The 14,642-nt window shown below is 42.2% G+C and overlaps 1 protein-coding gene across 4 annotated transcripts in view; it reads right to left on the reverse strand.

Annotated features, from left to right (window-relative positions):
• Window positions 1–1,597: 1,597 nt before the first annotated feature.
• Window positions 1,598–14,642, reverse strand: part of gli2a (GLI family zinc finger 2a) — a 114,047-nt gene continuing 101,002 nt past the window's right edge. For all 4 annotated transcript variants that reach the window (XM_078262992.1, XM_078262990.1, XM_078262991.1 and 1 more), the window contains 5 exons: window positions 14,249–14,398; window positions 11,316–11,480; window positions 8,398–8,679; window positions 6,550–6,916; window positions 1,598–5,832 (listed from right to left, as the gene is read on the reverse strand). In XM_078262992.1, coding sequence (XP_078119118.1) covers window positions 3,509–5,832; window positions 6,550–6,916; window positions 8,398–8,679; window positions 11,316–11,480; window positions 14,249–14,398 — 3,288 coding nt within the window. In that variant the 3' untranslated portion in view covers window positions 1,598–3,508. The remainder of the gene's footprint in view (window positions 5,833–6,549; window positions 6,917–8,397; window positions 8,680–11,315; window positions 11,481–14,248; window positions 14,399–14,642) is intronic.

Here is a 14,642-nt window from a genome sequence, read left to right on the forward strand (position 1 = left end):
GTACCATAGTTTTATATCAAGGTTGTTTTCTGAATCCTCTTCATATGTGTGCACCTTTCACTGAGTATACTGGTGTTTGGCCTTAGAGCTGTACTCGACAGCAGTGTGTGAACATGCCAAATGTGATTTCACTTGTAGCATATGCAGTTGTGTTCAAAATAATGTGTATTATGACATTGTATTGTATGGATTATGTATTAGTGAGTGTGATTTTTTTTTTTTTTTTTAAAGTGAATAATGCTCAAAATCCTTTAGAATAGCTTTCAATTCCATAATACCAATGCATTGGGAACAATGCACATTCAATTCCAAATCAAAACATGACCACAATTGATCAAGTTTGTGTTATACCTTTTATAGAAAGTGAAGAAAAAGGAATGTTAGGCTGTTCAAAAAAATAGTATTTGCATTTTTCTTTACAAACTCAAACATTTACTGTATAAACTGAAAAATGTCTCGGGTTTGCTTTACTTTGAATCACTGCACTAATATTTAGTCGCATAACCATTATTTCTGAGTATGCATGGAGTCGACCAACTTCGACCAACTTCTGGCATCTGTGAACAGGTATTCCAGCCCAGGACGATTGAACTACATTTCACAATTCCTCTGCATTGAGGTTTCTGAGGTTTTGCCTCAGAAACGGCATTTTTGATGTCACCCCACAAGTTTTCTATGGCATTGAGGTCTGGGGATTGGGCTGGCCACTCCATAACATCAATGCATGGGGGTTGTCGGACAAACTGTCTGCGGCCCCTAGACCCAAAACGAACAATTCTGCTCTCATCAGTCCACAGAATGTTGCCCCATTTCTCCTTTGGCCAGTCAATGTGTCTTCATTTGTCTTCAACCTATTCAGTACATGTCTTTTTTTTCAGCAATGGGACTTTGCGGGGGCTTCTAGCTGATAGCTTAGCTTCACATAGCCTCTTTCTGATCCTAACAGTACTCACACGTAACTTTAAGTCTTTGATTTTTCCTGGAGCTGATCATTGGTTGAGCTTTTGCCATTTTGGCTAGACATTGATCAATTCAAATGGTAGTTGACCGTTTTTTTCCCCACGTCGTTCAGGTTTTGGATGCCATTTCAAGGCATTTGAAATCATTTTGGCTGAGCAGCCTATCATTTTCTGCACTTATTTATATGTTTTCCCCTCTCCAATCAACTTTTTAATCAAAGTCAGCTGTCCCTCAGAGCAATGTCTGGAACGACCCATTTTGCTGAGTATTTCAGTGTGAAATGCACTATAACCAGCACGCACAACATTTGCTTCCTTTCTTCCTTAAATATGGGCCATAATTGACACCTGTTTCTTCACAGAATCAATCACCTCACTAATTGAACACAACACTGCTATTATTTTGAACATGCTCCTTTCAATTACAGATTCAATTACACAGAATGAGCAGCATGCATATCATGTCTGTTGGTTTTCTATGACTCTACAACACTTGTTTTCCATGTAGAAATATCACTTCTACCAAAAAATGTGATTTATGAGGTTAGTGATGTTGGACTGCTCACAACTGTAGCTCTACTTTCATGTCATCTCCAGGGACCATAGACTGTTATATCAAAGAAGACACAATGCTGGGATTTAAACAGAAAAAAAGAAGATAGTTTATTTGAAATGTACAAAAGCTATATACACACACACACACACACACACACACACACACACACACACACACACACAGAGCATAGTAGACGTGAATGGTAGCATACACAAACATTTTAAAGGCTACTTAGAAATTCAGCAAACATTATAAAACTGAGGAATTTGCAGGGCTAGTTGGCCAATCCTGTGAAACAGGATTTCATTATCAAAGTCCATGTCCCTTCCTGTACTCTCTGCAGTTCATCCAGAGCCCAGGGGAAGGATGGGGAGCGGCAAAGGGGGGGTTGGTATGAATGTGTTAATTAGGATTGGATCTTGACTGAAAACACACAGAGGTACTTGTATATTCTTTTAGAGAATGCTCCTCATCAGACACAGGGGTTCATGATGCCCTGATAGACTAACACAGAGGCGTATCCTTGTCCTTCAATCATTTACCCTTGTGAGATGGGACCACAGAGAGTTAATGACTCTGATCCAGAGGGAAAAGAAGGAAATCAGATTTTACAGTGCCATCCCCAAGAGCTCAGACCATGATCAAAAAGCGCTTACTATCTGTGGATCATAATTTACAACCACATATTTAAACCAGGGCTGCCAAATGCTTACATTTGTGAATTGCAATGAGTCACAGGTTTCTGGTTTAAGAGTATAATTGCATATTGGATTTCATGAAATTGAACATATGCAAAATTAGCTCAGAATCACAAATAACCTTTATTCCAAAATCTACGTATGTGTAGTTGAAACTCAGCAATACAAAGACAGGTTGTGCACATGACGGGTTCCTATACTGGCACTTCTTTGCTTATTTCTTATCCTGCAAGATAGTTGAAAGTTGAATTAAGTGCATACATACATTGCAATAGCTGTTCATGTTTTACACAGCAGGCATGTATCAATTTCTACATGCATGGTTTGTTTATGGGCTCTGACTGTTCATTAACCTCAGTGCTTTAAGCACCTGCACGTTTGGCGGTAAAATGAAAAGCTAAATAAACTGTAGTTCTGTAAAGATTTGCCTGCATAACAATTACATTAATTTCTATGTACAGTATGTCCTTCTGAGCTATGTCATAGCTTTAAACCTTGTCACAAGTAAAAAGTTCACCTTTCTAATTCATTTTCATAACGTACAGTGTGTACCAGGTTAGTCTCTTATCAAGCATATTGTATTATACACTTAAAAGGTAGCTTAGCCTTGTGAGAATTTTATTTTTCCAATCCATGTAGTTAGCACAAAGCAAACTGAAAAATCTAATTAAAAATCTGTCACTTTTCTTTTGTGAATGAATAGTAGGTGCCCATATGTACTGTACATTTGACAGCCCTAGTTTAAACCTCATAAGTCTATAGCATAATTTAAAGCAAGTACCATACAGTTTAATCTATACACATAAAGGTCTTCATGAGAAAATATTATCTGTTATCTACATATCATGTCCATTTCCTGCTAACTGTTTTCATGTCTTATTCAGATGCTCAATGTTGATGTCCCCAGCAAGGTAATACATGTATGTGAACTGCTTTCAGTGCACCACTTTGTAAAGGGCTATTACACCAGCAAATACTGAATGGCAATTGTTTATAGATGCATTTATATACCCTGGGCTACCATATATTTGTAGGTAAAATGTATGGCTTTTTAACAAATAATGATAGAAATTATCCTTAACCCTAGCTTTACTTACTATTATTATTTTAATGTAACATATTATAATCTGAAGTATAATATTACAAGATAGGCATATTACTATGGACAACGAAGAAACAAATGCATGAAATAGCCAGTTTTACTTTTCAATGTTCAATCAGTGCTTTGTGTAGTCCATATATTCCTGATGTAAAAAGGGTTAAGACTGGATGGATGATGATGTGTTTGATTGCTCTCAGCTTATCATGTTGAGGAATTTGCTTTCTTCAGCCAAGGCTGTGAGCATAGAGTTCATGTCACCGATGGCCATGTTGCCAATCCCTGCCGGTACAGAGGCGAGGGTGACAGAGTTGCGGGGGGTGGTGAGACGTGAGGAATTCTGGGAGAGGCTCTGCAGAAGGCCAGGACTCAGGGTGCCCGACATTAGGCTGGAGTGGTCCCCATCATCTAGCATGGTGTCAAAGTCGATCTGGGCATGATCCGTACCACCAGATCCACCAGTGGAAGAATCCACTGTACTGCTGGAAACGTGGTTGACTCCTGGTGAGGCCATGTTGGCTGCAGCAGTGGTGTTGCTAGCAGGAGCCTGGCTGGCACTGGGGGACATAGGGGCATCAAAGCTGACAGAAGTTGGCTCAAACATATGAATCTGACCTGTGTAGAACACAGCAGAATTTAGATTTTCAGAGTTGCTGTTGCCACTTGGCCTCTTTGGGCTCGCCTCTGAGGTGTCAGTACCACGACTAAGACTCAGATCAGATGACTTGGGTATTCGGCTCGGTTGCATCATGCTAGATGCAATCATGCTATCATGCATGTGTTGTCTGGCATTCGACTTAGGCTCTATGGGAGGCCTGGGTTGTAGCATTCCTCTGCCTCCATTATGGATATTGTGCTGCTGTTGCTGGGAGAGAACGCTGTAATTATGCTGTGGATCCACTTGGTTCACATGAGAATACCCATCAGCCTGTGTCCTTGCTTTGCAACTTTGCAGTTCGGGCTCTGCCATATTGTTCCGGGTAGATCTCATGCTAGTGCTCCCAGATATAGAGTTTGGGATTGCCTCTTGTCCAAACCCTTGCTGAGGACTCATTTGCTCACTAAAGTTTACACTGTTGCATTGCCTCTGTTGCTGATGCTGCTGGTGGGAGATGTTCATCAGCCGCTGGTTGCTGTGGTTTGCGTACCCCTGCATAGACATATTCTGACTCATAGGCACTACTTGCTGGTTGCTGCCCAGGCCATGACCTTGTCCCTGAAAGGAACCAAAATTGTGCCTCTGCTGAACCACAGCTAGGTTCCCCCTGAGAGGATGCTGTTGTTGCCTGGCGAGCTTGGTTGTGGTGTCCACAGTTCCTGAGCTCACCTCATTCCACTGCACCGGCATGTTATTCTTGTTCATATTGTCCAATGGTGCTGAGAATGGCTGCTGGGAGCCACTGGGACCCATCTGGTAGGATTGTATGTCCTGACCAGACTGAGTCATGGTGGCGTCCACCATTGCCATCCTCCTCTGCGCAAAAAATGATGCCGGTGGGGCCATGCCTGTCTGGTAGCCCTGAGTCTGATTGTTGGAATGGTAGTCCACTTGCCCTGAGTTGTGACCTGAGGGGCCAGAGTTCTGCGACGTAAGGTACTGCACCACATCATCTGGAAGCACCATGTCGTCCTCCCCACTCTGCTCACCCCCAATCATCATCCCATCTACTGCCATGTTCTCCATGGCTACATTCTCAGAAATGCTAGGTGGTCTGGGGGCAAATGGGTAACGTTGCAGGCTGCCATCAGAGCGAGTATAGCCCTGCATAGCCAGTGTTTGGTGGCGGTCAGCGGATGGACCATTCATGGGGTTCATGCTGTTCGTGCTGTTATAGCGCTGAACCCTTGGGAAGGAAAGAGGGTCCAGTGTGGGACGACGCACTGGATCGCTGGCACGACGTGGAAGATTGGGGGGTACCTCATGGGGCATCATGCTCCGTGTGCCATATCCAGTATCACTGCATCGCCGAGGCACAGTTCCAGAGGGTGGCTGATGGAATGGGTATGACGAGCCTTCCTGGGAGTCACTGTAGAGTGCCATGCGGGTCCTTAGGCTCATTCGATCCATATTGGGGAGAGGAGTAGGTGGAGCTCCACCAATGGCAGCAGCATACTTGGCCTTAAGTCGATAATGCTGAGCTGGTGTCAGACTAAGAAGGCTTGGGAGACCTCCTCCGCCTCCTCCACTGATACCACCACCTCCACAATGGCTGGCCTCGCTGGAGCGGCGAGACAGATCAGTGGAGATTGGGTCATAGGAGTCAGCCGAACTGATGTTGTTGTGGCGGTTAGCACCAAACTGGGACGCCTCGCTGGAGCGGCGGCTGGAATAGCAGGGTGAAATACCAGAGGAGCGCCGACTCATGGTGTAAGCTGAGCTCATGGTGCTGGTGGTGCTATCACGGCGCTCATTCAGCTGGTTCAACAGTGTCACTTCACATGAAGACAGGTCACCCATGCGTTGGCCAGGATACGAACCGCTTAAGTTACTTATCATGTTGGAGCTCTCCAGCAGGGAACCTGGCAGATGCAAAAGGATATTATTTAGGGCTGTCAATTTATTATAATATTTAATAACAATTAATGGCACGATTGTCCATAGTTAACTTGCAATTAATTGCAAATTAATCACACATTTCCTATCTGTTCCAAATGTACTTTAAAAGAGAGATTTTTTTCAAAGTTTTTAATGCTTTTATCAACATGGAAGTGGACATATATGCCTGCTTTATGCAAATGTTTATTATTATTGCAACAATGACAAATCAGACTAGAATATTCTCCAGAATAACTGCAAAGGTACTGTATGCTCAAAAGATATGCTGAAAGCATAATATCACAAACTAAAGCCCATCAAGATGGACTTCGTAAGTAAACTTGCCATTCAAAAGAATCTTTTCTTTATCCATTTCTGCTCAAGGGGGTGTGTTTCTAGTAGCCATCCACAACATTACTGCTGCATTGCTTCCTGATTCCCCAAACTACAGAGTGGCCGAGGCCCAAATCACAGAACGCACAAGCATTAATTGCTCGTCAAAAAAATGTTGGTGTTAAAAGGAATTCATTATTGCCTTAATTTTGACAGCCCTAATATTTGCAGTTATAGACTAAGCATTACTGTATATGGTTGTTTTGGCTATCAGACTCTAACAAGCATTTCAGCCATCTTGCACCCTCACACAGTAAAGAACTTTTAAAAATGACAGCAAACAGATTTCCTCAACCGTCCAAACTTACCGACTGCAGGTATGGGAGGCAGCTTCATGCTGTTGCGTTGGCCCTGCGGCAGCTGTGGTGCAGAGTTGACCCAGGGGCAGGAGTCCCTCACTGTCTTCAGCCTTTCCTTCTTGATATTCTCCAGCTTGATGGTGACCACTCCACCATGACCCACAGCTTTCCTCAACTGAAGCCCCACCCCAGCCTGCTGTCCCCCAGCGGGAACAGTGGAGTCAACCATGGGGCAATCATCCTGTGCGCTGAGGTCCCCGAAGCTGCCCCCGCTGTGCATGGCCATCTCTACCCCACTGTCGTTGTTGTTGGCGCTGCTGAGAGGCGACGGCTCGCTGCTGCATGACGAGTGGCCGCCAGGACTGGACTGATATGTCTGGTGGAACCAAAGTATAGAAGCTTTATTAGAAATTATAGTGGTACCTTGTTCAATTTCCCAGTAGTAAATTAAGTAACATTCTGCAAAACTTTGGTAACACTGAAAGCAATTAGCGTTTTATGAAAAATTATGGAAAAAAACAAGTGAAATTTTAAAATAGAATGCCAAGTTCAGAGAACTCCATTATGTATTCTTCAATATTAAATAATTACCACATTTAAGAAATTCTGATTGTAATGGTGTTTTGTAATAACTAATGTAGTTGCCTGATGATCTTATTAATTATAGATGAATTTGATTTATTTACAACAAGTGGATAATAGATGAGTTCTGTGAGCAACAGTCCAGCGGAAACAGTCATTTCAAACTGGGCGGAAAATGAACTAAAGTCTTGATCACAGCTTGATGCTGGCACTATTTGTTTGTCATGCTAAAACAGTCCCAGCCTTTGAATATTAATGTGACAATGACTTTTATCATCGGCCCGACAGCAGAGGCTACTGCCAGTGATCTTGTGGGCAGAAAAGTCCAGTTGAATAGTATTTTGTCTCCATACATGCATATACTGCATCCCATATACAAAGGAGCATGTTTTAATGCGTGAAAATGGATAATCATGCAAAAAAGAACATTGTACATCATGAAAAATGCAACAAGCATGAAGCACAAAGACACATTCACACATCTCCCAATGCCCAGTTGCGACCAGACGGAGAGACAGTTTGAGTGCTCACCTCAGTGAAGTCTGTCCATTAGAAAGGTTAACTTGAGAGGAGCAAGTTCAAGCAACAACCAGAGAGGCGAGTTAGGAAGGATGCAGGAGGTAGCAGCAGTAAACAGTTAACGTCAGAGCAATGTTAGTAAAGCGGAAAAAAGTAGTAAAAAAGTGTGTCCTTGTCTTTCTTGTTTCCTAAACATACAAATGCATGCAATTATGTTACATATCATGTTATATTAACAGGTGATGTTGATCATTTGGAGTGCTGAAAGTTGTACATTTCGGTGTCGCAATGACTGCTACAAGAAATCATTCCTACCACAGGCAATGAAACCTTTTAACACTTCGTCACTGAGTGTTAGATAAGACTCATATACATCCCAATACTGCACTAATGCAACCTCCACAGACATAGGTTTACTTACATCTTTATGAATACTATTTAAGTAGTTGTACATTTTTTATTCACTTGTATGTACATTCTTTGTATTGTTTTTAATATTTATTGTATATTGAATTCTATCCTATTTATTATTTCTTGTATATTCTGTATGTGTGCTGTGTGGCTGCTGTAGCACTGAAATTTCCCGATTTGGGATCAATAAAGTCTATCTAATCTAATCTAATTTCCTTCAAAATGCAGTCAATCAAACTCCAGAGTTTGAATGAAAAATATATTTCCTGCACCCACATATTTTTATAAACTATAAAGGAGGTTTGTATGGGATGATGTTTTTTGATATATGTGATGAGGACCCACCATAGAGTTCTCGGTCTTGATAGATTTGACTTGTAGGCAGTCCTCCACTCCTCTAGAGGTGCTGTTGGCCTCAATCTTGCCGTCCATGCCTCTCGCACCCAGCTTGGAATTGGCCTCATTCTCCCCGTTGCCTTTGGGTGGCTGCAGTCTCGGAGGTGCGTCGCTTCGTTGTTTCTTGGTGACGTGGGCTTCGGGTCCGTGGACTGTTTTAACATGCTTCCTGAGAGAGCTGGGGTCCGTGTAGCGCTTGGTGCAGCCCGGGATCTTACACACATATGGTTTCTGCCAAGAGGGATTTAGTTAATATAATTAAATTGCATTTTTTGGGTCTGCTACAACATACATATATATATATCTGTATATATTACTTTTCCTGTGTTTTCCTTTGAGAAAAAATCAAGACGGACAATTTTTTGGTTTCATGTTGGTAGTTATGCATAATTTAAACTGGGGCTGCAACTAACAATTATTTTCACAGTCAATTAATCTGCCGATTATTTTCTTGATTAATCAATTACTTGTTTGGTCTATAAAATGTCAGAAAATGGTGAAAAATGTGGATCAGTGTTTCCCAAAGCCCAAGATGACATCCTCAAATGTCTTGTTAAGTCCACAACTCCAAGATATTAAACACTAGCAGGGTTTCCCGGAGCACTTTGCATTTGGGCGGTCCGCCTAAGCTTTACTAGGTCGTCAAAAAATAAAATAAAAATAAAATCCGCTGCACAAAAGGCCGTCAAGTGCATCTCGGAGAATAGCGCGGACGCGCTTCACACCGCGAGGGTACGCGCGCCGCATGATCGAAATGAGAGAAAGAAAAAGAGACGTGGTCTGTCGCTGTCTGGAGGATAAATAACTAGTTGATATCGCGTGTGTGTGTCCGTGAGAACTGTAGGTTGTATAACTTATGTTTAGGGTTTATTTAAGCCTGTTATTGTATTAGTCTATAGTTCTTGCAAATTTAAAGTAAGTTAGCTGGTGATTTTGTTGTTTGAGTTCTTCACCTGCTAGCTAGGTTGCACGTGCCTGTTGATTGGATATAATGGTGATTGTTGAATGCCCTTGTTCACGTTTGTATTTTATGTGCATTATTTACATAGCCTGTAGCGATGCTAGATGTCAGCTCTGCCATAAGCAGTGACTGTGATCACCTTTGCACATTTTGACAATGTTGTTTTGCACTTTCTTTTGCACTTTAGTGTTGTATAGTTTGTATACTGTTTGTTAAAACTGTTTCAGTTTTTAAGGACAAATATTTGTAACCATTTGTATTAGAGATGCACCGATAGACCGGCCGGTGACCGGAATTGGCCGGTTTTCACGTGCTCGGCCATGACTGGCGACCGGCAGGTCAGTCTGACATATGCCGATTTCATGCTGGTCAACGCTACAATTAACTGACAACATAAGTTATATGAGTTACAGTTCTCAAGGACGCACGCACACACGGACGCGACAGCAAAGTCTCTTTTTCCTTTCTCTCAACTTTTCCGCCGTGTGTCGCGCATACCCGCTCGAGGTGTGAAGCGCGTGTCCGCGCTATTCTCGCATCATAACCTGCAACATGTCAGCTGTTGCAAGTTTGCAATATGCAAGGAAAAAGTAGGGCATGGAGGGACGACACCAAAAACCAAAATCACATTTTTTTAGTTGGATATCTGATGTGAAAAGAAGGAAATGGTTCTAACATTGCACTTTAGATGTGTGTGAATTTCCCACACCAAGAGTAATTTATATAGTTCTATTTTATAGTGATCCATTATCTGTTCAAAAAATTTTCTATGTTCTATGCAAAATGTTCTATTAAAGAAAAGATAGAAAATAAATATTTGTGTGTGCTGTAAAGTGGTTGGAAAAAATGAAATCGGAATCAGCTAAAATCGGTATCGGCTGGTCTAACTCAAAGAAAATCGGAAATCGGAATCGGCCTAGAAAGTTGTAATTGGTGCATCTCTAATTTGTATAGTGTTGTATAGTTTGTATGGTGTTTGTAATGAAAATAAGCATCAATGGTCCACTTGTAAAAGGGTGCAATTACCAAAGGACCCTTGAATTGATCTTTTTAAAACCAAGGATAGCTTGTAGCGATGCTAGATGTCAGCTCTGCCATAAGCAGTGAGCAGTGTGTTGTACTGCACATTGCTGCAGCTCCTCTTTTCACCCTGTGTTCAGGTCTCTGTTTTAGCTACAGAGTGAGACCTCTCACTGCTGTAACATCTTTGTTGTCAGTCACACATGCGCAGTAGCTAGGTAAGGACTACATAAGCTAGCTAGCTGTTTCTCCAACTTCAGCCTGTACAAGGCAGGATTAGCTGGGAGACTTCTTCTAAACGAGGGCGCACTTCCAACTTTGCGTGGAATACCTACAGAACAGGGACATGTAAGTAGTTCTATACAATTTATTTTGTAGATTAGGATGAATTTGTGTGTGTTGTAGCAGTGTTTTGCCATTGCGAACGAGCTAGCATGCTAACAGTTAGCCCCCTAGGCCCCTCGTCTCGGCTAGTTACATAGAAAGCCGTGCAGATTTTGACCAGCTCACTCGGAGACTGAAGGCAGGACACATTCAGAAACCGTATCTCACTCAGAACAGCATGGATGTTTTTTTTTTCAAAGTTTGTATGTGTGTGGAAGCACCAGAGACACAAAATAACACCCCAAATCCCAGAAAAAGTGTTTTTTTTCATAATATGGGCACTTTAACAAGGTCTCATTCTCTAACAGATTTGTTGATTTGTTTGTTGTTGAGACACAAATAAAGACATTTGCACCATACATTGTTGCATAAAAATTTACCAGAGTGCAGGAAATTAAGCGTCCCCCCCCCAATGTTGAAACTAAACCAATGCCCTTGCTCAAATGCATGAAATCTCACTTAGTGAGTCAGTTGATGGATGTGCGCGTGTGTGTGAGCATACCTCATTAGAGTGTGTGCGGTTCTGGTGCTTGGCCCGGTCGGAGGCGTTGGAGAAGGCCTTGTTGCAGCCTTCATGTTCACACACATATGGCTTCTCCCCGGTGTGGGACCTGAGATGGGTCTTGAGGTTCTCCAGGCGAGAATAAGCTTTGGCACAGCCCTCAAACTGCAGAGAGATGAAGATAGACACATAGACAGTGAGACTGCCTGAGTGCTGTGCTGTTTTGTCTTCAGCTGGGTAGAGAAAAGAGCTGGTCAAAAAAAAAAAATTAAACTCTGTGTGTTTCAGTTTTTCAAATGTAATCTACTCTTGGACTTGTGCCCGCCTACTGTGGCATGCCACACAAAAGCAAAGCAGTGCTACGCTTTTGTACAAAGGGCTATTATGAGAAATATCTCAACTGAGTGTGAGGTGTGGTAGAGCTCTCTGGCTGGAGTGCTTTGTTGAGACAAAGAGAAGTCTGTGTTTAGCCTTTGTGTTCACTTGTACTGTACAAGCTATAATTTGGTATTCCTTTAGAGCAGTCAATGTGAATGGAATTGGCTTTGAAATTAAAAGAGAATAAAACGAGACGAGCTCACTGGATATAAAAGACGAGACTACAGGGGAGTTGAAGTGTTATGAGAAGATGCACATGGGATTAGTGCACAGCATATACAGCCTGGTCTTAATAAGGACCCAAGGACCCCTACTTGTCTGCAGATTTTAATTACACATTACATTCTTCACTCTCTCCTTCACAAGTCTACTGTTTTAATGCATTCACAATTCTAACTCTGTGAGCAAGCTTTGAAGCCAAGCAAAAAGGCCCTCAATTTGATTTTCACACAGCAAATGAAGCCTTCAATAAAACCCTCATGATTTATCAACATGGAAAATATCACTGGTGCTAAGCACGAAGGAACTCACAAGAGCATTTTTTTCATTTTTATTTTTTTTAGGCAAAGGGAAGGGTTGTAGGGTAGAGACTGTATGGCTGCTACGGTAGATGAGTAAGTTCTAGTTCCAGTAGTTGGTTAACCATTTAACCAATCAGTTAACCCTAAATGCATGGGTGTTTTTTTTTCAAACTATCCTGCATACCTCATGTTCTTAATGACCCGGCACTTATAAAAATCACCAACAAGTTCTTTCCCGAGATTATTTTGCAGAGGCACCTGGCTGTATCCGGACCATTGGGATTGGTGGAGCGTTGTTTTTCTTCTGCTATCCCAGAATGCATCTGTGGTGTAGCCAGACCTTACTCCAATGCAAAACTATTAAATGTATACCCAAAAGCCTGCATTCCAAATTGGGGGCCGTAGGGTTTGAAAGGCATGGACATTCTGGTAGCCAGGTTATAACTAAAAATGATTGCATTATGGGAAATGTAGGATCCAGTACTTTTGACTAAAAGTCAGGATATTTTGGCCTCTGCTGCTTTGATTTTGAAGATTCTCTTTTAAACATTGGTCTCTCGCAAGTCCTCCAAATTTTAAGGAAAGGCAATACTTGCTTTTCATTTCTCTGACTTAACCCTTCCCCTTACCCCTACCCCTTAGTTTTGCACGCTCCCGTGAGAGTAAGGCTGCTTCTCATTTCTCTATCTTACCCCTACCCCTTATCCCTACCCCTTAGTTTTGCGCGCTCCCGTGAGAGTAAGTGCTGTCCCAATACTCATTTTGGTCGAGGGGTAGGGCTAAGGGGAAGGGCTATATACCCCTTAACGCCAAGTAAGGACGCAAGCTTACTTGAACAGCAAGGGCTATCCTGATTCATTGTGCAACAGGAAACATGGCTGCCCGGTCGACCAGAGAGATCCATAAATGTAAGTATTTTCGGCTTAAAGAATTGATTTAAAAATGACGACGGTCTTGTTTTGTGCTCTACACAGTCCTGTCCATTATATTTGCAACCATATTTGTAATTGAAACGTTTTAAAAAATCGCTAGCTTGCTATTCTAACGCTAAAGTTAACGTTAGCTACATTGCTTATTTGCACAACAGTCCCGCATTTCTCTGCCTTGAATGGACTCCACGCATGTATACAGGTTAACTAAACTCCATTAGCAGCGAATTTCATTTGATATCAGTGTATAACACTACTTGCTTTGGAGACATCGATACGTGCTTTACATATACCGTCCTGTATCACACAGGGACGCCGGAGGAAACCCAGCAGCTGATCCACTTTCTGGGCTGAAAACGAGCAGAAGTTTCTGCGTTCATGTTGCAGCCATTCATTATTGTATTGGTACTGTATTATTGTAAACATGTGTTGGTTATGATACAGGACACTAATGAAAGAAATGGGGTATGGAGGGAAAGGTTACTGGCCAACAGGCATCAGACTGGGGTCTGGAATTTCAGAATAGCTATAGTTTTTTTGTTTGTTTGTGGTCTTGTGTGTCTTTTTTTTAGTTTCATACATTTGAGTGCCTTTTTTTACGTGTGTGACATGTAAGTTATGGTTCTAATAGTTGTAATAGTGTTTACTTTATTGGGCAATAAAGACAGCATTTTGTTAACAAAGAAAGTGTTTCTGAACATCAATGACATTCAAAACAGTGATAACTGAAACAGCTATACAACACACCATGCAGTGTGTATACAAATTTGTATTGCAAACAGACCTAAGTATGTATGATGATGTAACCAAGTGGCGTCTCATTTCATAGGGGTATGTTTTCACCCCTACCCGTTACCCCTCGTTTTCAAGGGCCAAGGGCTAGGGGTAAACTAAGGGGTAGGGGTAAGATAGAGAAATGGGATTCAGCCTAAATTGCTGGAGTACGCCTTTAAATGCAGTAGCCAATCAGTGAGTGAGTCAGTCAGAAGGTCAGATGATCCTGTGCTCAGTCAGTCAGTTAACTAGCTAGTTACTTATAGCTCTTAACCACTGGCCCAAATAACCCGCTAAGTTCCCACAGTTCACAGGGGTACAGGCTTCTTACCGTGCATTTATGCGGCTTCTCCCCTGTGTGACGCCTCATGTGGACCACCAGCATGTACTGAGCCTTGAAGGGCTTCTGCTCCCGTGAACACTCCTCCCAGCGACACACAAACTCCTTCTTCTCACCGTGGATGTGGTCATTGTTGATGTGCTGAGGAGACAATTTCAGTTAGGTAAATCATCCCAATGTAGCATAACATACACTGAGATAAATGTCAAAACTAGACCCCAAGTGGGTGTGTGTGCGTGCCTGAGCATCTGTGTGTGTCTGTATTACTAAAAACGAGTCAGCAAATTCTTCTCTTTTTCCCACCAGAAGACAGACAGAAGGGACCATGCGTACGTGCACACACAACGGTGCACGGGCAAGCGCGCGCACACACACACACACACAC

The sequence above is a fragment of the Sander vitreus genome, chromosome 11, assembly GCF_031162955.1.
Source record: "Sander vitreus isolate 19-12246 chromosome 11, sanVit1, whole genome shotgun sequence".
NCBI lineage: Eukaryota > Metazoa > Chordata > Actinopteri > Perciformes > Percidae > Sander > Sander vitreus.